At 55.4% G+C, this 25,827-nt stretch overlaps 1 protein-coding gene across 4 annotated transcripts in view; it reads left to right on the top strand.

The window, feature by feature from the left end:
- Nucleotides 1-25,827, top strand: part of SH3PXD2A (SH3 and PX domains 2A) — a 216,100-nt gene that overhangs the window by 121,129 nt on the left and 69,144 nt on the right. For 3 of the 4 annotated variants that reach the window (XM_036438926.2, XM_036438924.2, XM_045582058.1), the window contains one exon: nt 12,388-12,416. In XM_036438926.2, the coding sequence (XP_036294819.1) occupies nt 12,388-12,416 (29 nt within the window). Of the gene's footprint in view, nt 1-12,281; nt 12,417-25,827 lie in introns of those variants that run through there. The other variant, XM_045582059.1, reaches the window with a different exon arrangement.

Genomic DNA, 25,827 nt, shown 5'->3' with positions numbered 1-25,827 from the left:
GCTGCGCTGCCACAGTGGTTTCCTGACAACTCAGAGACGTCACAGAGGATGGAGCAGGGACCAAGGCCAGCCTCCTGAATGGACAGGAAGTGCCCTGTCATCAGAGGCCGCTCAAGCCCTTTTGTATTTTTTTTAATTAAAAAAAAAAAAAAATATATATATATATATATATAATTGATTTTTTGCAGAGAGGAAGGAAGAGGGATTGAGAGCTTGAAACATCAATGAGAGAGAAACATCAATCAGCTCCCTCCTGCATACCTGCTACTGGGGATGTGCCCGCAACCAAGGCACATGCCCTTGACCAGAATCGAACCTGGGACGCTCTATCCACTGAGCCAAACCGGTCAGGGCCCCTTTCATATTTTACACAAACTGACATCCGTGCTTGCTGACCCATCATCTGTAACGATCAGGGAAGACCTCCTGGAGGAAGCAGCACTTCCACTGAGCTCCTGGGGGGGTGAGGGGGGTGAGGAGGACGGGAGACAGAGACCAAGGGTTTGCCTGGAGGACAGCTCGGAATGATACCAAAGCTCCAGCCTGAACCTCAGCTTCCCAAGACCTCAGAGCCCCAAGCCTGGTCCCCAGCAGTCAGGGCGTCCAGGCATTCGTGCATTCACTCAACAAACACCCTGTGTGGGGCCTGGGCCGGTGTCACAGTTCCTGCCTCATGGAACCTGGAGTGAAGGGGAGAAACAGCATCGTCATAGTAGAGGTTAATGTGAAAAAACATTCAAAACCTGTGAAGAATTTTTGTGAGTTTATTTGAGCCCCTCTTGACATCTGCCGGGAAGCAGAATCTCAGCTCATTGAGACAATGCTCCAAAGAAGGGCGGCTTTTCGCTTAGTTTTATAAATTTCCAAAAAGGAGGAGGCAGAGTGGGTTACAGGAAATAACCTGGTTGATAGATTAAAGAGGTGGGAGAAAGCAAAGCGGGGGAAACCTGGGGCTGGATAGAAAGTGAAAAGAGAGCCACAACCTCTTTTCTGCAGGTGGGTACAGGACTGTGAAGGCGGTAACCATAGCCATGAGGCCATTTGTGGTTTCGATTGGTTGTGGCCTTGGAAAAGGGAAGTTGCAAGTGACCCTGACATTCCACAGATCTGCTATCTTAGATCAAAAGGACAATGGAAGTTGATCCTTTATCAGGGAAGATACTGGCCTAGGACGTGACTACCCACTATAGATTGCTTTTGCACGAGAGGTTTTCATTTCAGGCCATCCTCTGTGGTTACGTTAGGTCTCTTATGTTTGCCAGGCCCTGAGTTAGTCAGGTGAGCGTGTAGCCCCTCTTCATCCTTAACAGTCCCGGTAAAAGCTATTGGGGAGGGGTTGGGTTTGTGGTGGAGTGTTGGGAAGTGGGCTGAGGCTGGGAGCTCACATGGAGAAGGAGAGATCATTGAAGGGCCCAGAGCCCAGGAATGCAACGTCCCAGCATCACTGTTCCCAGAAGTGACAAAACCTCTCCTGAGAGAAGCCGCCTCCCGGCTCCTGGGCGGAGCTGGGTCCTGGGGCTGCAGATCGGCCCAGGTCCCTTCCGGGCAGAGCCTGCCCGAAGCAGCCCAGAACCAGAACCGTCCTGGACGTGGGGAGGGAGGGTCCCATCAGAAAGCCGTGTCATGGCCAGTTTCCTCTTCCAGGAAGCTGTCTCACTCACACCAGAGCTTCCCTAAGAACGTTCTAGAACCGGGTGGTGCTGTCTTGGTATTTCTAGCCCTGGGTCTCCTCCTTGCTTTTACCTTTCTCTTCTCTTCCTCACTGCTCCTTGTTCAGCCCATCAGGCTGGATTTTACTGGCATTCTTATCAGCCACTAGGGGTTAAGGATTGGAGTCCTAGACTAAGGCAGGTTGGACTCAGATCCTGCCCCTCAGATCCTGTCACTCCCAAGCTGTGTTATTCTGGGCAAGTGACATGCCCTCTCTGGTCCTCTTTTTCCATCTTATAAAATTGGGGAAATGAAGAAAACCTGCCACACGGGAGTACTGTGAGGATAAAACGAGCTGATGTGTCAGGGCTTAGTTTGGTACACTGATAATCTAAATCACATGTGTCAAACACAAGGCCCGCGGGCCAAATCCGTCCCGCCAGGCCTTGCAATGTGGCCCTCACCGTGCTGTCATCACTGCACTCCGCTGCGTTTCCATCACAATGACAGTTTATGACTGTTCAGTAAACCATTCGGCCCGCGATTTAGGCTGGATTTTAGATTTTGGCCCATTCTCTGATTGAGTTCGACACCCCTAATCTAAATGCTTGAAAACTGTACCATTCTTGTTAGTGACAGTGTCTGATGATAATGACAAGAGCTGTAACAGCAGTGTGATAATAGCCTTTGGGAAAGAAGGATGTTCTAGGGGCGGGCTTCTCAGTAATGACTCTCATCAAGGCCTCAACCATTCCCCCATCCCCCATTTCCCATCATGCTTTGGGGTTCAAGGGTTCAGGCCTGCTCCAGAGGCTCAGGGGACTTCTCGGGGGCAGAGCCCAGCTTTCATTAGGGTGGGAGAGGGAAGCGGCGTTCCAGGCTGGCCCGCTGGGCTCCGTAGTCCGCGTCCTGGAGAACAGGCCTGGTTAGAGCCGGACTGGCCCAGAGGAGACAGCAGGCCGGTGCTGACGGGAGGCCGGGTGCAGGCAGGCTGGGCAGGCAGCTGTCACCAGAGCTCCCAGGGGGCCCTCCGTCGCCAGGAAGGACACAGGCCTGTCTGAGGCCTCTTTGCAGAAGTCAGGTGGGGCCCAGGGCCACGCCCTCGTTTTTTCCGTCGGGGATACTGAGGTTCGGAGCGGCCTGCCATGCCCCAGGTCTTGGGTGGCCCAGTTTGGTGGCTCTTCTCTCTCACATGCAGACCCTTAGGACGTCCCCAGGCTGGCCCACCAGTACCGTCCGTGCCCTGGGCACATGGCCATGGGCGAGAGCCCTCTGCCCTGCACTCCCAGCGCCCACTGTGCGGGGTGTGGCGGCCACTTTGGTGCAGCCCGAGGGCATCCAGGCCTGGCTGGCACCCCTGCCGCTTCCGGTCAGTGAAGGCCAAGGCCCCGGGAGGCCGGGCAGCCGGGCCGTGTGAGGGGAGTAGCAGTCATTCCGATGGCATTGAACCCCCCAGCTCTGCCACTCGCAAGCCATGTGGTCTTGGCAAGTGGTTTTCCCTCGCTGAGCTTGTGTTCCTTCATGTTTAAATAGACACCCCAACCCTTGGCTCACTCCAGTGGGGCCAGCTGAACCAGTCCCCCCACCTCTTTCCTAAGCCCCTTCTCCAGCAGCCCCGCCCCCACCCGGCCTTGCCCAGCCCGTCCCAGGTGGTTCATCTCACCGACACGTCTTGGCTCCTCCAGGGACACCTCAACCCCCAACCCAGTCAGGCGCTCAGCAGGGCTCGGTGTCTGGCCGGTGGGGATGGAGGAGTGGGCGCAGGCCCTCCTGGGCACAGGTCTTACTCTGTGTCAGCCTGGTTTATCCTCCCACAAGCCAGTTAGATGGCCCTGTTGGTCTCTTCTTTCCACACAACGGAAATGAAGAGAGAGAGGCCCTAAGCAATCTGTCGGCAGAGCTGGGATTTGAACCTGGGCAGACACACACACACGCACGCATGCAAAAGCCAAACAAACCTTCTACTGGGACCCAATTCACACCATTGGTCAAGGCCGCACTGTCTAACACACCAGCCAACACACTGCAGCTATTTCAATTAAAATCTTGATTAAAATGAAAGATGACTAAAAATTTGTGGGTCACTTCAGCCACATCTCAAGTGCCCACCAGGCACAGCTGAACTCTGTCACCGCAGGTCGTTGCTGCCTCCTCTGTGGTTCCCCCCATCTGGCTCGCAGTCCCCGGAAGTCCAGGGGCCCTGTGGCCAGGAGCAGGCTGGCAGAGGAGAGCGTGGGAGGGCGGGCAGCCTGTGGGGAGCTCACAGCTCTCCGTGGCCAGTGGGCCGACCAGCTGCCTTCCCCGCCCCCCCACCCCCATCTCCCATGGACACGCACAGTCACCATCCGATGGGGTTCCGGGGAGTGCACACGGGGGAACCCAGGCCCTTGTTTTCGTGGTGCTCAGCTGGAACCCTGGGCGGCAGAGCCAGGGTCTTACAAAGCCCAAACCCATGAGGGGGGCCAGTCAGCCCTTCCTATCCCGTGGCCTCTGTCCACACTCCAAATCTAGGTCCCTTCATGAGCCCCGGGGTCCTCTCTCGCCCCAGATGCGGCTCAGGAGCTGTGTGCCCTGTCCCAGATAATCCCGACAAACACAGAGGTAGGAAGTACTTTTATGCCCTTTGACAACGGAAGGTACTGAGGTTAAGTAACTTGCTGGTGCCACCAAGTAGTAAGCGGCTGAAGCACCCTCGACTCCACCCATACTTTCTTTTTTCTTTTTATTCTTTTTAAATATATTTTATTGATTTTTTACAGAGAGGAAGGGAGAGGGATAGAGAGCTAGAAACATCAATGAGAGAGAAACATCCACCAGCTGCCTCCTGCACGCGCACACACACACACACACACACACACACACACACCCCGCAACCAAAGTACATGCCCTTGACCAGAATCGAACCCGGAACCTTCACTGAGCCAAATCAGTTTCGGCTTTTTTTTTTTTTAAATTCGTCTTTTTGTTAATCCTCACCTGAGGATGTTTTCTCATTGATTTTTAGAGAGAATGAGGGGGAGAGACAGGCCGAGAGAGAAAAACATTGGTGTGAGAGAGACACATCGATTGGTTGCCTCTTGCGCACGCCCCCACCAGGGCTGGGGATCGAGTCTGCTACGGAGGTTCATGCCCTTAACCAGAATCGAACCCGAGACCTTTCAGTCCCAGAGCTGGCGCTCTACCCACTGAGCCAAACTGGCTGGCTAGGGCTCCACCCACATTCTTAACCTTGTGCTCTGAGGCCTGGATACCGAGGAGCTGTCCCTGGGCTGGAGACACGCTCAGGGCCTCCGTCCAGTATGGCGAGGCAAGTCAGAGGAGAGGGACAGACAGACAGGGCTTTGTCCCTCGGCTGAGCGATGGCAGCGCCCCCCTGGGACTTTCGGGGGGCACGCACAATGCCTGGGGTCCGCCATCGCCATGGCATCCGCCTGTCTGGACGCAGCCCGGGGGTACATGAGACCCCCTTCCCTCACCAGGAATTCAGCATTTTCTCCCTGGGCACAAATTCCGGCCTCTCTGGCCTGTCCCCATGGTCACAATGGGGCCCATTCTCCGAACCCTGGAAAACAGAGGCCTGAGGAGAAAGGACGGATTCTTGCTGGACACAAGGGCCCTCAGTGCCACAGTGCGGCTCCGGGTGCACACGGGGGCAAAGGACGCATTCATGTCCCCTCCATCTCTCTCCCCTGAGGTCACTGCCCCTGAGACCATTCTGTGCAATGGCTCTCAAAAGCCACAACAAAAACCCAGCTCGGGGCTACGCAGGGTGGAAAAATCCCCGACATTCTCCAGGCCTCAGCTGATCTGCAGCCCCTTTGCCCAGACCCTGCTGGCCTGGCCTCTGGACCCACACACCGGGTCTCACTGAATCGATTTCACAGAGAACTCACTGCCCATGAGGATCTTCAGAGTGGCTCATTAAAAAAAAAAAAAAAAGAAAGAAAGAAAATTGAGCCCTGACCAGTTTGGCTCAGTGGATAGAACGACAGCCTGCGGACTGAAGGGTCCCAGGTTCGATTCTGGTCAAGGGCATGTACCTTGGTTGCGGGCACATCCCCAGTGGGGGGGGTGCAGGAGGCAGCTGATCAATATTTCTCTTTCATCGATGTTTCTAACTCTCTCTCCCACTCTGTAAAAAAATCAATGACATATATATTTTTAAAAATTGATTTTAGGGAGGAAGGAAGGAAGGGAGGGGAGAAAGAGAGAGGGAGGGAGAGAGAGAGAGAAATTGATGTGAGAGAGATACATCAAGGCACATCAATCGGTTGCCTCCCCTATGTGCTCAGACAGAATGGAACCTGTAACCTCACCATGCACGGGCCCACGCTCCAGCTACCTGAGCCACAGCAGCCAAGGCGGAAGAGCCCGATTTTAGAGGGGAAAAGCTGAGGTCCCGAGACTTTGTCAGTGTTTTAAAAACTTTTCCTGCCATAGTAGGAAATTTCACATCAAAACCCAATACAGACAGACGGACGGACGGGCAGGCAGGCAGGCAGGCAGGCAGACGAACATCTGAAACAGGAGTTTTGCAAACAGTATTTAACCTTTCTGTGAGTGCCTTGATCATTTACCGTATTTTTCGGACCATAAGACGCACTTTTTCCCCCCCCCAGAAGTGGGGGTAAAAAGTCCCTGCGTCTTATGGTCCAAATATAGCCTACACATATACTTTAAAAAAAAAGTTTTTTTACTTGCCCGGCTCTAAAATGGTTCTAAATGCTGCTGTTTACTTTACAGGGTTGATTACATGTGTTTATGACTGTGATGTTGGGTTTTAATGCACATAAAATATTTTAGGACACTATTTGTTTCAGAATCTTTTTTTCTTCATTTCCCTTCTCTAAAAACTGGTGCGTCTTATGGTCCGGAGCGTCTTATGGTCCGAAAAATACGGTATTCTTTTCTCTTTCAAATACTTGTTGGGACACACTCGGTTGATTTCAGAACTCACTACTGCGTGACAGCCTATCGTCTGAAAAGCACGAGGTTGAAGCGGACTGTCCAGGGCCACCAGCCACTGCGCGGCAGAGCCAGGCCCAGAACCCCGGGGCTGGTGACATCATCGCCAGGCTGTCCCGGCCTCTCTCCGCCCCCCCTCCCCGGCTGTGTACCTCACCCCTTCCCTCAATGCACCCAGACATTACTCCCCGGTTCTGAAACCTTCTGGATTTCACAGCCGGACATCAAAGTCCCTCCTTCCCCTTCATCCAAGCCCTTCCCCACCCCGCTGCTGCCCTCCTGCCCCCTGCCACCCCCATTGTGGCCTTTCCCTGGCTGTCCCTCTGCTTGCCCCACCTCTGCTTAGAATGCTTGTTCCTGCTTCTAGAGCTTGGCCCTCTCTACTCCCTCCGTGGGTCCACACCCCCGTGATCCTTCAAGGCTAGGTCAAGGCTCCCCCCCACTTGTCTCTGCACATGCGATGTGACCTCTCCGGTGCCTCTCGGAATGTCTCAGAATGCAAGGTGTCTCATCGTGCCAGGTAGTTCTGTTCCTTTAACTCCACCCCAAACGTGCAGGCCAGCGCGTGTCCTATATTTCTCCCGTGCCTGCACAGGCCTTCCCGCGATCGCCTGCAGCAGGAGCTGAAAAAGTGCTTGTTGGCTGATAACAACAGCCAGAGTCATTAACCACCTCAAGGGCTCTGTGGCACACCCCGGGCCAGGGTTGCATAACAACGCCCCCCCCCCGCCCCCCCCCACACACAACCCCCATATTCTAGGTACCACCCATGTCCCCAACACCGCTTGGTGCTCAAGGTCACCCAGAGCCACCTGGCAAGCAAGCCAGCCTCTCAAGCAGTTCTCAGCAGCAGCGGGCCCTGCCGACCGGCGTCCCGGGCCAAGCAACCAATGTCAGCCAGCAGACGGGAGGGTGAGAACATCGGGCTGGGAGCCTGTGCACGCGTGTCCTCCTCTGCCAGGTCACTCGCCGATGGGAGCGAGAATGGGAGCGGGGAGGCAGGCAGCGGAGGCCAAGGCCCTGTAGACTCAGAATTCCACCGGGCAGGACTTAGCATCCTTCCAGGGAGCTGGCCCCGTCAGACCAGGCTTCCTCTCCTCCTTCCCCCCAGCAAAGGGCCTCATGCTGCTTGCACATCCTCTTCTTGCAGCCCAGGCCCTGGTGTGCCTCAGCATGGGGAGCTCTCTGGGTCAGGACTGTCCATGTAGCCTCATGAGCCTAGGCAAGCCACGTAAGCCCCCAGGATTCATCTCCTCATCCATAAGATGGATCAGTACCACTTCTGCCTGCTTCAGAGCCCCGAGGTCAGGTGCCTGCTGGGAATTTTCTGGGAGGCCAGCCGGTAGGGAGGCATGTCCTTATATTCAACACACCCATTGTTAAATGCCCTTCCCGCTCGCCCCTTCTAGCCTCTCCCACTTTGCTTTCTCCAACACCAGCCCCTTCTCTGGGCACGAACACAGCATGTCTCACCAAGAGAAACGAAAGGGGAAGAAAGAGGAAGAAAAGGAACGCTAATCCTCTGGAGCCCCTTGCATCTGCTGGCTTGGGGCTCTGAGAGTTGGCCACTCCTTGGGAGGTTAAACGCACCCCAGTCATGGACTCCAGAGCAGCCAATTCCTACGGTCACTGCTCCCTGAAAACATGCTCGTTGCCTGAGGAGCTCAGATCAAACATTCAGAAACAGGCTTCTCCCGAGCGGACAGGGCTAGACGGAGACCTTGGTTGTTTTGGTGTCTGTGAAAACCAAAGACCCTGAAAACGAGGGGCACTGTACTGCTAGCACCGTGGGGAAGTCCTTCAGAAGAAGCCACTTCCTCTTGTTGAGGGGGCTCTGCGCGCCTTCAGGTAGCAGCTAAGATGGGGTTAGGTCCAGGACTGAAAGGATAAGAATAAAGACAAGTCATACAGCGTCTTCTGTGCTGGGCCCTAGGTGAGCCCCTGGATGCAACCTGTACGTTTCATCCTCCCCAATTCCTAAAGGGCCGGTATGGTTGTTACCCTGGTTCTCCTGATAGAGAAATAGAGGCTCAAGAGGTGAAGCAAGTAGCTCAAGAGGACTATCCAGCGAGCAAATAGCAGAGTTGAACTGGAGTCTGTTGCTTCCAGAACCTGCCCTGTGAACCTCATTCAGAACCTCCTCCCGTGAGGAAGGACCAGGAGATGAACTGTTTATTATCACTGGGACAGAGGGGAGGCCTCAGAAGCCCCTGCTTCAGTGGGGGAGGGGTGCCCGGCCAGTGTGGCTCAGTGGTTGAGCATTGAACTCTGGCTCGATTGCTGGTGAGGGCACGTGCCCAGATTGCGGGCTCCATTCCCAGGGTGGGGCGTGCCGGAGGCTGCCGACCAGTGATTCTCATCATGGATGTTTTCTGTTTCTCTCTCCCTCTCCCTTCCTCTCTGAAACCAATAAAAAAATATATTTTAAAAAGTCTAAAATAAAACAAATGGGGGAGGGGTGGTGCTGGCAGGAGGAAGTCCGCCCGTCTTTCCCAGCCAGGCTAGACCTGGGGACCACGGGTGACCAGCTGGCCCAGTTTGTCCGTGACTTTCCCAGTTTCAGTTCTGCAAGTCCCCTGTCCTGGTTTGCCTGGGATGATTTGTCACTGTACCTGTGGCCTTGGCCACCTCTGGGCCAGCTGCAGAGAAGGACACAGTGAGGACACAGCCTGGGAGGCCTTTGCAATTACATTAGCTCCTGGCCGCACTAGAGGGAGACTCTGCCTTCCCCTCCCCTCCCTCCCTCCCTCCCTCTCCTCCTCCTTCTCCTTCCTGTGCTCCCCGGGTGGTGGTGATTCAGCAGCAGGTCGGAAGCAGGCTAGACTGCGACCTACATGGAGTGGAGTCACCAGCGGGCGGGGGCTGTGAGCACCAGCTCAGGGCAAGAATGGGAGCAAGGAGGGGAGGTGGGGGCAGTCAGGGGAGGTGGGGGCAGTCAGGGGAGGTGGGGGCAGTCGGGAGGTGGGGGCAGTCTTGACTTGTTCAGGAACTGGACCCCAACAGAGGGCTTGCTGTCCTTCCCCAGGCCAGGACTGGGTGCCCGGCAGGCAGCAGGAGCTAGGATTACCAGAGATGGGGAGCCCCTTCTCCCCCCATGCCCCAGGATGTGAGGCATGGGGGAGTCCCAGCCCCTGGATACCTGAGCTGCTTCTCGGCATAATCAGCAGCTAAAAATACAACAGGGCTTTGCCAAAGGGTCCCACCCAGAAGCTGCCACAAGGCAGGAGGCCAGGTGCCGTGAAGGAAGCGTCCCTGTGCCTGCCATTCCCTTCGTTCAGCCACAGCCTGGACTCAGCCTCCACTCCACTAACTGTGCACTGCCCAGGCCCCAGGGCCTTGCGTCTCCCTCCCTGCCCTGCCCCCGGGGCTCCAGGAGGTGGCAGTGTTTGCAGATTTGCCACGAGCCCTCCAAGGCCTACAGTCTCCGTGTCCAACCCCAGCCTCACCTACTCACTGTGAGACCTTGACCAAGTTGGACAGCTAGTCTGAGCTTTGCTCTCCTCACCTATCAGAGGAGGCCCTACGCCCCCTGCAGTGGTGTAGAGGTCTTTGGTGGGAAGTGCTGTATTCTGGTTGAAGGACAGGCCAGCAGGGCATTTGCCTGGAGCCTGGTTTGGCACTGGAGGCTGGTTTGGCGCTGCAGGCACATTGCTCTTGCTAAGCATCCATGTTGCTTAGGGTGGCTGGGGTCTGATGCAGGCTGTGGTGGGGGCCCGAGCACCACTTAGCACCACCCTTGCCTACCTGTCAGGGTTGTGGCAAAGGGGGTGGAGTCTGAGTCAGGTTCTCAGCCAACTCTGGCCCAGCCTCAGAACTCCCTCTGCCTGGGGGTGGGGGAGCTGGTTGGAGATGCAGACAGGTTGGGGTAGGGCCCCACACCTGAATTTGTAACCAGCTCCCCAGAGGGTCCCTGAGCATGGCCAGGCTGAGAAACCACTGGTCCTGGCACAGGGGATGTGCTCAGCTCCTGTGAATTCTGCCCCTCTCCTCATGGGCTCTCTTGTCACAGGATAATACCTGTCTGACTTTAACTCCCTCACACACACACACACACACACACACACACACACATACACACACCACAGGGGGCTTTGGACAGGCTCAAAGGGAATCCTAGGCAGTTGATGGCAGCCAGGGGATGGTCAGTGGGCCATGGTGATGCCAGGCCCAGAGGGCTTCTCATGCTGGACTCCGGGGGAATGGGGAGGGGTAGTGGTAAGGGGAGGGGCAGCTCCTCTCTGCCATCCATTCTCTCCCCTTCCCCGGGCCTCTGTCTGCAAAAAAGCCTAAGAAATGAATTCCTTCCTTGGGAGTGGCACGTGTGCTGGGCAGGACTGTGCTCCCCTTCCCTGGGAATCCTCTCCGCCATTGAGCTTCAAGGCACAGCCAGGCCCGGGCACAGCCAGGCCCGGGCACAGCTAGGCCCGGGCACAGCCAGGCCCGGGCACTGTCTCTCCCTGCCTCCCTTCTGCCCCAAGGAGATGGAACTGCCAGGTGCAGGGAGGGGCACATGGGAGCTTTACCCTCCTGATCCTTTGGAGGCAACAGATTCATCAGAGCCTCCTGCACCCCGTCCGCCCTGCAGTGTTCATTCCTGTGGGCTAGCAAACCACTGCCCTTCCCACTGGGTGGGGGGATGGTGGCAGTGGCTGAACCTCTGTTTCCTCATCTGTAAAATGGGGGCGATAGGACCCCCCCCCCCTAATGTGGACGTGAGGTTTGAAAGGCAAGGACTTAGAATGGGGTTCTTAAACAGGAGAGAGGGGTCAGGAGGATGGATCAGAAATGCAGGTTCCTGGGCCTCGGCCCCAGCATTCCAGTTCACTGAGGTCTGAGCCCAAACGTTAGGAAGCCTAGGACTGTAGGAGAGGGGATTCCCTCACTTCGCTGTGTGGGCCAGTAACCTTGGAGCTTACCGAAGGGAGACTGACCCTGCTGTGCATTTCCAGCAGGTGCACCTAGCTGGCCAGTTGGCTTAGACCAGAGCCTGGAATGGGCATTTTATTTGACACATCCCAGCATTTTAGAAGCCTCTGGGGTTCCTCTGAGGATTGCAACTAGAAGAGGTGGTGGGAGGGGCCCGCTGGTGGGCGCCAGGAGGGGGGGGGGGGGGGGCTGGGAAATAGCCTGATCCTGAGTCTGGGTTCGTTCCTGGAGGGGAGCTTGGGTAGGGGCAGACCTTAATCATAGGGTCACACAAATGCATATGACTTGGGGGCCAGTTTGGAGGGGCGGGGGGGTACTGTTGAGGAAGATGCGCGTTAAGGGGGTGACATTTCAGTAGTGACTTACAGGTTGAGTGGGCATGAGCCAGCACGGCCAAGAATGAAGGGGGAAGCCCCGCTGGGGTGGGAAATGGGCTGCCCAGCGGGCAGCGCCTGGATCCTAGCAGCCAGCCCCCAGAGCCTGTCTCCCTGTTTACAAAGTGCGTGGGAACCTTCCTCGTCCTCCCGCATCCGCGAGGAAGGGGGAAGGCACCCAGGAAAGGGCAGGAGCAGCCGAGGGGGGCCCCTCCCGGCGGGCGGCCGGGGTGGGGCTGGGCGGGGTCGGTGCTGGCGGCGGGCGGAGCGGGGAGGAGCGGGGCGAACCCCGCCCGGAGGCCGGGCTGCGGGGCCGCGGGCGGGCGGCGCGGTGCGTGCGGCTGCGGAGCGGAGCGCGGCTCCGGCCGCGGGGTCACATGAGCCGCCGCGCGGGGACCCGCCGCAGCCGCAGCCCGGCAGCCCGGCTCCCGCACGCCCTAACCATGTCCATCTGCTGTTGCTTCTTTTTCAGGGACTATGGCAGCTCCAAGAGGAAGTCAGGTAAGGGACCCTCCGCGCGTCTTCCCCTCCCGCCCCCCCTCCCGCCTCGCGCGCGCTCCTCTGCGACCCTGCGGCCCCCCAAGTACTTTCTTAGGGGATGGGGGTCCCTGCCCCCTGCCCCCTGCCCTGCGGGGCTGCGGGGCTGGGTCCTCCCTCTGGCCCCTAAGACCTCTGGTACCTGCCCCTTCTCCCCCACCCCGCACCCCGCACCCCGCACCCCAGTCCCTCAGCTGTCCCTGTGGGGATGGAGAGGGTGCATGGGGGTGTGTGGGGGTGTCTCTTGAGGGGCCTGAGCCCCCACAACATTGACAGGTGATTCCCCCCCCCCCCCCCCCCCAGGCTGCGGTGCCCACTGCCGGGCACTGCTGGGACCGCTGCTTGGGTCCCGCCCGGGATGCGGGTGGTGGGAAGGTTAACGGAGACGCAGGGGTTTCCTCGCGGGCATGTGGCATCCAGGGCTGGGAAGGGGTCGCTCTTCACTGAGTTTTTCATGCCTGCAGCGCAGACTTCTTCCTCCTCTTCCTCCTCCTCCTCCTCCTCCTCCTCCTCCTCCTCCTCCTCCTCTTCTTCCTCCTCCTCCTCCTCCTCCTCCTCCTCCTCCTCCTCCTCCTCTTCTTTTTCCTCTTCCTCCTCCTCCTCCTCCTCCTCCTCCTCCTCCTCTTCTTTTTTCCCCTTCTCCTTCCTCCTCCTCCTCCTCCTCCTCCTCCTCCTCCTCCTCCTCCTCCTAGGGGGCCCAGAGGCCCTGGCCTTGGCCTGGCAGGTGCCAGGGCTCGCCCGAGTTTGCCAAGCGGGTGGAGACGGGAGAGGCGGAGCCAGCCCTCCCCGGGGCGCTGTCCACCGGGGTCAGAGGAGAGTGCTGAGTGCTCTCCGGGCGGGGCGGGCGGGGCGGCGGGGCCGGGCAGATGCCTGGTGTGGGTGGGGTGTAGCTGGTTGGGGGAGGGTGGCCCCTAGGAGTTAGAGCTGTCTGTGTACAGAGCGGGGTGGGGGTGGGGGTGGGGGGGTGGATGGATCCATGTGGGCATGTGTACGGCCTGTATTTATGGGGGTGGTGAGCTAGGGCGGTGAGCAGCCCTCTGAGGAGGTCTGGCCCTTGGGGGATGCGGCCAGTGTGTGTAACCACGTGGCTCACGATAATGGTTCCTGTGGGAGGCATGTGTCCTGGTGCCCTGGCCTGTGGGTCAGCAGAGTGGTGTGTGTGTGCCTGTGTGTGATGGATGGGGTGGGGGGTGGGGGCAGTGTGATGGCACAGTGTGTGTTTCAGAGAGTGGGTGTCTGTGTTTTAGGCGTATACGTGTTTGCTTATCTGTTTATTAAATGTGGAAAGTTGTGCCCTGGTTGATGTACTGGGGAGCCTGTGTGCACGTGGGGTTGAGTGGGTCTCCATAGTTGTGTGCTGTGTATTGTGTGGGTGCACAGATGTTGAGTTGTGGGCCAGTGTGTTGGGCTCTGGCTGTGGGTTGGAGCCTGTGTTCATGTGTTTGGTTCCCTGTTTTTTTGTGTGTTTTTTTTTGGGGGGGGGGGCGGGGATGTGGGATGAGATGTGTGTGCACGGCCCTGTCACCAGGGCAGGGGATGTCTCTGGGGTGCCCGCCCCCTGAAGCAGAGGCCTTTCCTCTGTGACCAGGCGTGTAGGCCGCCTTACGACCCTGAGGATTGCAGTGTCGCCTCAGCTGTCACTTGTAGTCACAGCTTCGGAGAACCGGAAGGACCTGCAGACCTGGGGCTGTGCCTGGGACAGCCCCCTCCCCAGGCCTCAGACCACAGTGTCCTGGTTAGGCCTGAGCTCAGAATCTGGCAGGTGTGACCTTAGGCAAGTTTATAACTTCTGCTTCAGTGTCCTCATTTCCTTCAAAACAAAGACAATAATAGTATCTATCTCACACATAGCACATGATAACCACGATGGAAGTATTAGTTCCTCTCTCTCTCCCTCTCTTTTTTTTAATTTTCTAATATATATTTTATTGATTTTTTACAGAGAGGAAGGAAGAGGGATAGAGAGGTAGAAACATAGATGAGAAAGAAACATCGACCAGCTGCCTCCTGCACACCCCCTACTGGGGATGTACCCGCAACCAATGTACATGCCCTTGACCGGAATCGAACCTGGGACCTTTCAGTCCGCAGACCGACACTCTATCCACTGAGCCAAACCTGTTTCTGCAAGTATTAGTTTCTCATCATCGTCCTCCTCTCTGAAGCCATGGGGCCTTGGGTGATCCCTTTTCAACGCTGGGCCTCAGTGTCCCTCTGTGAAGTCAGGGGCTGGACCAGGTAACCCCTCAGTCCCTGCATCCCCAGCCTCTGAAGCTCGGGCTCTGTGCTGCTCCTTCAGCAATCATTGCAGGGCCCCGCCCAGGGGAACACCCCCCCTCCTTCCCCCCCCCGTTCCTCTGCCTTCCACTCTCAGGCCGGGAAGAGAACGGATGGAGGAATTTAATTTATATTGGTGTGCTTAGGGTAATGGCCACTTAGAGTCCTGGTTAAAAGGCCAACTCTGGAGCAGAGCTTGGCTTTCCTCCTCTGAGACCTGGGGCAGGTATCTTACCCTCTCTGTGCCTGTTCTCTCACCTATAAATTGGGGATAATATTTATACACATTATAAAATATATTCACACACATTGCAGTGGTTTATTTCATTTAATTTTATGTGTCAATCTGACTCAGCCATGGTAAAGCATTATTCTAAATGCTTTTAGGAAGGTGGGTATTGAATGAGATTAACTTTTAACTTTTAAATTGGCGGACTTTGAGCCCAGCCCGGTGTGGCTCAGTGGTTGAGCACCAGCCAGTGAACCAGGAGGTCATGGTTTTTTGTTTTTTAATATATTTTATTGATTTTTTTACAGAGAGGAAGAGAGAGGGATAGAGTTAGAAACATCGATGAGAGAGAATCATCGATCAGCTGCCTCTTGCACACCCTTTACTGGGGATGTGCCCGCAACCAAGGTACATGCCCTTGACCAGAATCGAACCTGGGACCTTTCAGTGCACAGACCGACGCTCTATCCACTGAGCCAAACCGGTTTCGGCGGAGGTCATGGTTTGATGCCTGGTCAGGGCTTATGCCTGGGCTGTGGACTTGGTCCCCTATAGGGGCATGCAGAAAGCAGCCAATCGGTGTTTCTCTCCCATCATTGATGTTTCCATTGCTCTCTCTCTCTCCTTTCCTCTCTCTGAAATCAATGAAAACTTATAAATCAGTGGACTTAGAGATTTCCTTCTAAATTGTGTGCTGGCATCATCTGATCAGTTGAAGGCCTTACTAGAACAAGGACTGACCTCCCCTGAGCAAGAAGTCATTGTGCCAGCAGACTGTCTTTGTACCTGAGCTGCAACTCTTTCCTGAGTATTTAGCCTGCTAGCCTACCACATCAGATTGTGGACTCACCATGCCTCCACAATCATGTTATATGCATACCCACTTCTGTTTCTCTTAAGAAACCTGACTAACACACACCCCATATGATTATAATGAAGATTAGATAAATTTATATATATATATATATACTAGAGGCTCAGTGCACAAAATTCGTGCATGGGTAAAGTCCCTAGGCCTGGCCAGCGATCAGGGCTGATCTGTAGAGTGACAGGCAGGATCATCAGGGGGGCTACCCCTGACACCTGCCTTGGCTGGCCTGGCGCTGCCTGCTCACCAGCCTCACCACCTGCCACTGCCATTGCCGGTCGCCTCCTCTCTTTGCCGGGTAACTGACCTTGCTGCAGGCCTCGCTCCAGCTCTGTGCCAGGTGCTGTGTCAGGTGTTGAGGTTATGAGGGGTTTGCAGTCTTCTGTGAGCGGTGAGCTGTATTTACAAGAAGGTGTATTAGATGGAGGGATGGCATGGTTACCTGAGGAAGATCAGTCCAGGCCAAGGGCACACACAGTGAGTGCACAGGCCCTGGGGTGGGAGCATGCTGGCTTGCTCTAGACCAGCGTTTTTCAACCGCTGTTCCGCGGCACACTAGTGTTGCCTGGTGTGCCGTAGGTGCAGACAAGACAAGAATTTTACAATTTTTCACTATTTTGTTTACTTAATATTTCATAATAAAGTAATTATAAAATACTTTCTTTGTGTTTATTTGATTCCTATTCAAGAGAATTACTTTATATATAGTCAATATAGGCACAGAGTTAAATTTTTTAACATTTTCTAATGGTGGTGTGCCTCGTGATTTTTTTCATGAAACAAGTGTGCCTTTGCCCAAAAAAGGTTGAAAAACACTGCTCTAGACAAGGCAGGGAGGCTTGTGGCCGGGGTGGAGAAGAGGGGAGGTCCAGGTGGTAGGAAGTGAGAGCGGAGATGCAGCTGGCTGTGGGGAGAGCAGCACAGACCACTGGGGCCTTGCAGCCCATTGTAAGGATTTTGACTTCCACCATGAGATAAAGAGCAGCTAAGCCATACAACTATCAACTGAAAATTGTGCCTGCTATTAAAATATTTGGTCAAACATTTAATTATCGCCTCCCTAATGCCTTGGCAGGGCCAGGCCAAATGATTTCAAGGGCCTTATGCGGCCCAGGGTTTGGACATTCCCCATCCCTGAGGACAGGGGGCTGTGCCCTGTCTTGGATCTTAGAAGCCTTTTTCTGGCTGGTGATGAGACAGATGAGTGGTGAGGATGCCAGCTGCAGTTGCGGGGAGGGCTGGATCTGATGGCGGTGTGGGCTGTGGGGGAGCTTTCCTGGGCGCTGGGAAGAGTCAGGTTGTATGGACTTCCAGCCTTAGTCCCACATGTTGCTGGTCAGGCCACCTCGGCTCCGTTACCTCCCCTGTTCTGTTGTGTTAGTCAGGGGTCAACCAGAGAAACAGAATCAGGAGGAGCCATATCTGTACTCAGAGATTTCTTGCAAGAATCTGGCTGACTAGGCAAGTGTGAAATCCAAGGGCAGGCTGGGGTTTGGCCCACAGGTGAAACTTTTTTTTCCTTTTTTTCCTTGTGAAATCCCAGCTCTGCCCTTAAGGCCTTCCAGCTGATTGGCTCAACACCCCACCAACCCCCCCCCCCCCCCCCCCAGTATGTAGATAATCTCACTGAAAGCAAAGTAATTATGGATTTGATCACATCTGCAAAATATCTTCCCCAGCAGCACCTAGGTTAGTGTGTGGTTGAAAAACGGGGGACTGTAGCCTAGCCAAGTTGACAGACAAAACTAATGGTCACTCCTGTAAAAGGAGTTCGTTATCTGAGCAGCTGCCTGCAGGAAGGTGCAGAGGGTTCTAGGAGGTGATGCCATTAGAGGGCTTTGTGCCTGGCAGTCGGAAGGGCCTGTTGCTGTTAGCTGTGATTGGCCTGAGGTGAGCGCTGCTCTGGGACCTCAGAGCACCTGGTGTGGGCAGGGGCTGGAATGGTGCTCTCAGCTCTAGGAGTGGCATTGTCCAGGGCCCATGACTGAGGAGTTCTGAGTTGCGCCACTAGGGGGCGCAGGAGGCCACGGATCCTGTGGAATCGATCTGGCCCTGACATAGTTGCTGGGCGAAGGACTGGTCCTCTTCCCAGCAGTTCTGGGAAGCTGCCACTAGTTTACTAGTAAATAAAAATAAGGTTGCTCAAGAGTGTCACAAGTTCGTTTTCTTGGGCAAGTATTGATGCTTCTCATGAAATCCTGTTTACTTTATACTTTTCTTTGGAATACTTGGTGAGTTCAGGCCAGCTTCCATTTTAGTTGATCATAAAACCTGCATTATTATTATTGGACAGAATTACGGAGATCAGCCTTCCTGTAGTGACATCAAGGAGAAGCATGTTTTACTTGGAGGTAAGAGTTAGGTCTTGGCATCAGACAGACAGGGCTTGAACCCCTTCTCTGCCCTGCATTTGCTCTGTGACCTGGCAACGTACTTAACCCATGACCTTCACACCCCCATATGGAAAATGGGGGTACAAATTGTACTTGCCTCGATTAAATGCAAGGGTTGAATTAGCAGAGGGCCTGGCACATAGCAAGCTCCCAATAGTAGTAGCTACCATTGTTGTTTTAGTTATTGATGGGTTCTGGAAGGAGGAGAGAATTTGGCTTTAAAAAAATATATTTTTATTGATTTCAGAGGGGGAGAGAGAAACATCAGTGATGAGAGAGAATTTGATTAGCTGCCTCCTCACACCCCCTACTGGGGATTGAACCCACAACTGGGGCATGTGCCCTTGACCAGAATCGAACTCAGGACTCTTCAGTCCACAGGCCAACACTCTACCCACTGGACCAAACCAGGCAGGGCAGATTTTATCTTTAATTTGAGAATAAAGACCCACATGAAGCATTTATTTCCGTCTGTGAGCCCTGGGCCTGGCCCAGAGGAGATGGACCTAGACTCGGCCATGGGCAGAGTATGCTGTGGAATTGAGAACACGGACTCCAGGACCAAAAGGCCTAGCTTCATGCCCTCGCTCTGGGAAAGTCCTCACCTTGCCGGTGCCTCTGTTTCCTCATCTGTGAAATGGGATAATGATAGCATTTCCTCAGATTGTTTGAGGCTTGAAGACGAGTTAATCCATATGAAGTGTTACCTCCAACACTGCTTGGTACAGTAAACACTCACTAAAGGTTAAGCTACTTTTATGATGAATAGGAGGCGCCCCTTAGGTGTCTGGCAGTCAACCAGGAGAGACCACTGGCTGCAGATTTGCCCTCTGCCATGAGTGACGCCTTGATCAGGCGGGGGAAGGCAGAGTGTGCACCATCTCATAATGGCCAATAAGCCTACAATAACCCAGGCAGGTGGTCTTGCTGTAACTCCTCCCCTCCCCCCACTTACAGACCAGGAAAGGTAGGTTAACGAACTTACCCAAGGTCACCTAGCCAAGTCGACGGGGGATTCGAACCCAGTCCTTCTGATCCAGACCTCTTTCTGCTGAAACCTGTTCCTTCCGGAGCCAAGGCCTATCGGATCCCTAAGTGACCAGGACGTGGGCTCTGAAGACCTCTAGTGGGCAGTTCCCAGACAGAGCCCCCTGAGGCTTTAAAAGGACCCCCTTGGTCACAAGGAATTCCTAATCGGATAAAGGGTCTCTGCAGAGTATGACTAACATCCCCTTAGTTTCTCTTTCTATGAATTTGGTTCCTAATGAAGTAGATTTCCTGAAAGCAAAGACCCACCCACGTGCACCAGCTACTATAGAAAGTGAGTTGGCCTTCTCCTTTTACCAACGAAGCAACTAAGAGAGAGGCTGCTGCCTGGCCAAGGAGAGGGGTGGGCAGGACCTGGGAGGAGGCGGAGGTGTGAGGGGGCCATGGTGCAGCAGAGAAAGCAGCTCTTAAGCCCTCCCGCGTCTCCCCTCCCCCCAGAGGATGCCCTGGGACACAGAGCAGAGCCAGCGCTCTTGGTCCCGGGCCTGCCCACCAGCCACAGAGGGAGCAGGACAGAGACAAAGCAGATGCAGCCTCCGCCACTCCCCCGTGTGAGTGTGCAGGCTTCCCTGAGGCTCATTCCTCTTCAGCGGTGGCTGGTCCCTGGCCTCTTGGAGCTCACAGCTCAGCTGAGAAAGCAGGGCATTGTCAGGGGTTCATTAACACATACAAGGCAGGATGGGTTGTGGTCCTCAAGCTGCAGGAATCACATAAAGGATGTGTGTGTGTGTGTGTGGGGGGGGGTGTAGAGCTGTGTCCTGGAGGAAGGGAGAGACTGAGATAAGTGTGTGTGTGTCGGGGGGGGGGCGGGGGGGCAGTGTCCTGGAGGAAGGGAGAGACTGAGATGAGCAAGGGGTGGGCAGGTAGGGATGGAGGGGGGAGGTATGAGCAGAGACTTGGAGGCTGGATTGAGTGTGAGAAATTGAGGGAAGGAGAGGTGTCCAGTCTGGCAGGAGAGAAGGACTAGGGAGGGTGTGTGTCTGTTGGGGGGGGCGGGCAAGGGGTTAGTGGGGGCAGGAGATGAATCTGGAAAGGAAGCCTTGGAGAGAGAGAGCATCAGCAGGACTTTGCAAACTATTTCCCAAGACAGACCAGGAGCCTGTGTGTCGGGGAGAGGGTGAGGGGAGGTAGGTCTGTCTGCCCGAGCCACCCCTCCACAGTGAGCGGGCCCAGGCTGCTGAGCGGGGAGGGCCAGGATCTTCCTGGCACCGTCCGGCGGCCAGTTCCAAGAGCGGGCGTGCCTTGTGAAGGCATCGCCTCTGGCTCATCGCACCCGGGCTGGTGTTTTAAACAATTTTTAATTTTCGTGGCTGCAGGTCCTCAGCCTGATGTCATCCCCCGAGTTCAAAGCCAACTAATTGGGAATGAAAGGAGGCTGATGGATTGGGCAGCTCCGCGGCCAGCCCACGTGGCAGTGATGCTCACGTGTGTGTGTGTGTGTGTGTGTGTGTGTGTGTGTGTGTGTCACAGCTCCCACAGCCCAAGGCAGCCAGCCCTTCAGCGCCACGGGGCGAGGGGCGGCAAGGAGAACGCTCCCAGCCTGGAGGCGGCTAGCGGGCAGCCTTGACACTCAGCCCGGCTGAGTCTCTTTCTGCCCCCTCGCTCCAGCCACGGCTTCTGCAGGGAACAGGCAGGTGGTCCGGCAGGGAACAGTCTGTGCAGAGCCTGGAGGTGTGCTTCAGCATCTCGCCAACCGACGTACCGGCTCCCTGGCCCTGCCCACACCTGCTGAGCCAGCACCTCTGGGGGTGGTGCCAGGAAACAGCATTTTGACGGACTCCCCAGGGATTCCGAGATCAATCCAGGGTGGACGTTTGGAGGGTCGTCCCCAGGGTTGATGGGTAGATGGGTAGTGAAGCGGCAGAAGGATCAGCGTCCCTGTGATGGACAGCAGCTAGGTGGAACCTTGCAGATGCATTTGGTTACCGCCCACATTGGGGGGCTGGGCCAGCGTAGGAAAGGGGGACCCGCCAGAGGACAGTGGACACTGGCCCAGCTTTTGGGGCCTTGGAGAGTGGCTATGGAAGGGGCCTGCCCCGCCACTGGCCTCCCGTCCCGCCTCATCAGAAGGCAGGGACAGGATTCCCATCTGCCTTCTGTTTCCACCAGGCTTCCTTCTTGGGTCCAGCAAAGACACGCTGCCCACCGCGGCCCTCGGCCAGGAAGCAGCTTGTTTCTCACCCCGGCTTGGTTTACAGACATGTGACAAAAGAGGCAGCACTTCCAGGAATGACGGAGCCAGTGGAAAAAACAAAGAGTTGGGGAAATGCGCGTTACTTATTGTTTTAGCACCTTTTTTCTGATCTAAAGTTACTCTGTTTAGAAATGGAAATGTCGCGTGTGTAACCGCGTTGGCCTGTGGCCTTTTTATAATGGGCCAGTTTTGAAATTGGAGGCAAAAAAAAAAAAAAAATTGTTTCCAAAGTTTCACTAAAACTTAGATGTTTGTGGCGGGAGAAGGGGGGGAAGTGGTTTTCCCCAGTTCTTGCTGCTTTGCCCCCTGGATCTTGTCATCGCCACGCATGGCCCCGTCAGCTGGCACAAAGATGCGTTGTGTTCCTGGCAGACCTGGAGTCTTGTACCGAGAAAACTGGACTTCCCTTCCCTGTGCTCCTTCTGCATGCTGCTCCTGGCTCGAGGCGGTGTGGCCGGAGGGCCCCCCCCCCCCCCCCCGCAGGTTCTGGGGGCTGCCTTTCCCATCATCCCAGGCCACCCCAGCTCGGCCCGGGGGCACCTTCGGCCCCGGAGTGTTGGATCTAGGTCAGAGTTGAGTGCATAACTGTTCCTGGCAGGAGGGTGAGGGCCTTGTAAAGCTGTGATGACAGGCTAGTGACAAGAGGCCAAGCCTGGCCTCTCTTTTTTTGTGTGTGTGTGTGTTTTTAAATATATATATTTTATTGATTTTTTTATAGAGAGGGATAGAGTTAGAAACATCGATGAGAGAGAATCATCGATCAGCTGCCTCCTGCACACCCCCCACTGGGGATGTGCCCACAACCAAGGTACATGCCCTTGACCGGAATCGAAGCCGGGACCCTTCAATTCGCAAGCTGACACTCTATCCACTGAGCCAAACCGGTTTCGGCTTGGCCTCTCTTTGTACATTGGCAAAGGCCCGCAAGAAAACATGCACATTGGCACATTTTTTTCTTTTTATATATATTTTATTGATTTTTTTTTTTTTTTTAGGGAGAGGGATAGAGAGTTAGAAACATCAATGAGTGAGAAACATTGATCAGCCACCTCCTGTACATCCCCCACTGGGGATGTGCCAACAACCAAGGTACATGACCTTGACTGGAATCGAACCTGGGACCCTTGAGTCCGCAGGCCGACGCCCTGTCCACTGAGCCAAACCAGCTAGGGCTAGGAAACGTGCACATTTTAATGCCCCTTGTCCCAGTTCTGTCTCCTGGTCGGTCCACTCCCACCCCTGCCCCCATTCCTCCCTGCTGCCTGGTGGCTCAGAACACCTCCTAAAGTCCTCATTTGCATCTCATTTGCATCTGATTAGTGGGCCTCGGTTGGTTGCTCTCTCAGGTAGCAGCTCTCCTGGGTCCGGTGTGTGTGTGTGTGTGTGTGTGTGTGTGTGTGTGTGTGTCGGGGGGAACTTGGTGAGGGGGTGGACAAACCCTTGGGGACGGATCGATAGGAATGAGTTTCTGAATGGCCACTGGTACTAGGCGTCCCTTCCCAGCTTAGATGGTTCCTGCCAGGCCGCGAGCTGACCTCACTGCTCTGCCACGGCTGGGCTGTGGTGTAGACACTTCCTCTGCACCAGGCCCTGCGTGGGGGCTCAGGGACACTGAGGCGGATCCAAGGAGATCCTTGTCCTCAGGATTCTCCGTCGGGCTGGGGAGGTGAGACGGCGACCAGCAGTTATAATGTGATGCCCAAGTGCTATGGTGGGGTTGGGGCAGAGAGAGAAGGAGGTTTGTCAAATGAGCCCCGGTTTTCGGAGGTTTTTATTTTTTTAAAATATATTTTAAATATATTTTTTATTGATTTCAGAGAGAGAAAAGGAGAGGATAGAGAGATAGAAACATCAATGATGAGAGAGAATCATCCAGGCATGTGCTCTGACTGGGAAACGGACCGTGTCCTCCTGGTTCATAGATCAGTGCTCAACCCCGGAGCCACACGGACCAGGCTGGCGGAGGGTTTGAATGAGTCAGCCTGGAGAAGAGGGCGAGCTGCCGTGCAGGGGGCAGCTGCTCTGTACTCTCAGCATCGGCCGTCCGAGGGGGCCGCTCTTCCAGACGGGGCTGAGGCAGGTGCTCAGCTTCCCGAGCACCTGCCGGTGGGGCTGACATGCAGAGGCCACTCCTTCTCTCGTTGAAACTGTAAAGGTTCTAAGTGTAAAATGAATACGTGTGCCTGGGCGGGAGAGAACTTGCCCCAAAACCCTTTCCTTACCATTAGGAGGACTCGCTGTGGGGTCTCCTGAGAGACGTAGGTCTTGGCCTGGAGAGGAGGGCATGACTCCTGACTTAATGGTGCCCCAGCCAGGTGCCTGGCCCTGGGCTGTGGTCACTGCCTCCCTCACAGCCTGGTCTCCCTGAAGAAGGGGTCGCCAGCCAGTGCGTTTCCCCAGTGGTTGATGGTCCACAGTGACATCAGCCACAGGGAAGCGGTCCCACCTTCCCTCTGTGTGTGAGCCATGGCCCTCTGCGCACTGGGCCTTCTTCCTGCTTCTCTCCAGGTGGAGGCTCTGCATCGGCCAGAGGCCCTGTGCCGTCGTGCCAAAGGGTTAACTCTGGTTCTTGGGGGAGCTCACACGCCTGACCCTCCCCTGTCCCCCAGCGCCCCCTCCCCATCCGCCGCGGCCTTCTGGGCATCGCTCGGTCACGTGAGAGCCAGATGTGGGGATTTCCCAAGTATTGACAGTGCTTGTGTGTTTATGTGGCGTCTGAGAGGTCAGGGGGTTGGTCCTGGCCCTCACAGAGGAGGAGAGGGACGGGGGTGAGGAGAGACCCAGGGGTACTCAGCGCACACCATGGGGGCTCCTCTGAGCCTGCTGAACTCCGCTCCTACCAGGCATTACAGATGAGCCAGTTGTTCTTGCTTAGACTCCCATTGCCTGCAACATCCACCTTTCCATAGACCGTATTGGTTATAGGTATTCTTAAAAATATATATTCTATTGATTTTTTACAGGGAGAGGGAGAGGGATAGAGAGTTAGAAACATCAATAATAGAAACATCGATCAGCTGCCTCCTGCACACCCCCCACTGGGGATGTGCTTGCAACCGAGGTACATGCCCTTGACCGGAACTTGGGACTATTCAGTCTTCAGGCCGACGCTCTACCAGGCATCTTCAAACTTTTTAAAGTGGGGGCCAGATCATGGTCCCTCAGAGAGCTGGAGGGCCGGACTATATGAACTACTAATTCCTACTGTTACACCTCGGCTGCGCTCACTGCCCAAAAAACCTGGCGGGCCGGATCAGGCTCCTCTGCGGGCCGCATGTGGCCCGTGGGCCGTAGTTTGAAGACCCCTGCATCCACTGAGCCAAACAAGAGAGAGCTAGATAATTTTCTTAAGTGTCTTTAAAGGGCTTTACGGCAGATCCTGGGAGCCGGCAGTCTTCCAGGGATGTTCTGTCGGGTCCGGGTACCTGCCCGTGAGCACTCTGCCCAGCACAAGCATGGCTCGGGGTCTTCGCCAGCCTAAGAAGGCCCGTATGTGGCTTAACAGACAAACCTGGACCAGAGAGAGTGCAAGGTCCTAGTGCGAAGAGTACCTCAGAGCAGAGGGGTAAGCCGGTCCTGTTTCCATGTGAAACCCTTGGGACCGAGCGCAGTGAATGTGCACCCTCCCGTGAGCCACTGAAGATTCATTGGGCACCACCTGCTGTGTTCAGGGTGCTGTGAGGATGCTGACAGGGTTAAGACCCTGAAGGAACTTACGATCTGGTGGGAGAGACTCATAACAAATTTTGAGTCTACTTATGTACCAGACACTTGCTAGGACTATAGTGCTAACCAGACGTTCTGGAGCCAGTTGACACAGACAGTGAGCAATTCAGAGATGCTGTTCAGGGCAAGATGAGGGAAGATGGCAAACCCTGAAAACTGGGTCATCCCCATCTCTGGCCTCACTCCCACCCCTGCCTGACTCCATTGAGGGCAGTGTCCAGCCAGATGCCAGCTGAAGCATTGCGAGCTCTGCCCCAAAGTCAAGGTCCAGTTACAGTTGCCAGCCTCCAGGATTCGGCCCTCTTGCACCCCTACCCCACTCCAGCCCCAGTGTGCCCTCCCTCTGCTCAGTCTGGGCAGCCTCAGGAGTGAAGAAGTCCATGAGTGGCAGCTCCACCAGGACCGGGAAGGTGGATGAGGGAATTACGTTGCCTCTCCCAACCTGTGTAACTCCTGACGCAGGCAGGAACACCTGGGGAAGTGTCTGTGATCCTGACTATCTGTGCCCTGTCTCCAAAGCTTGGAGACAGATGGTGGAGAGTCAGTTAATCATAGCCAGGGCCCTCAAAATTGTGGAGAGCATTTAGGGGTGATCAGGCAGGCAGGGGAGAGCATTTAGGGGTGATCAGGCAGGCAGGCAG

The sequence above is a fragment of the Pipistrellus kuhlii genome, unplaced genomic scaffold (genome assembly GCF_014108245.1).
Source record: "Pipistrellus kuhlii isolate mPipKuh1 unplaced genomic scaffold, mPipKuh1.p scaffold_m20_p_15, whole genome shotgun sequence".
Lineage (NCBI taxonomy): Eukaryota > Metazoa > Chordata > Mammalia > Chiroptera > Vespertilionidae > Pipistrellus > Pipistrellus kuhlii.
The sequence above is the reverse complement of the archived record's forward strand: the minus strand, read 5'-3'. Positions and strand labels throughout refer to the sequence as shown.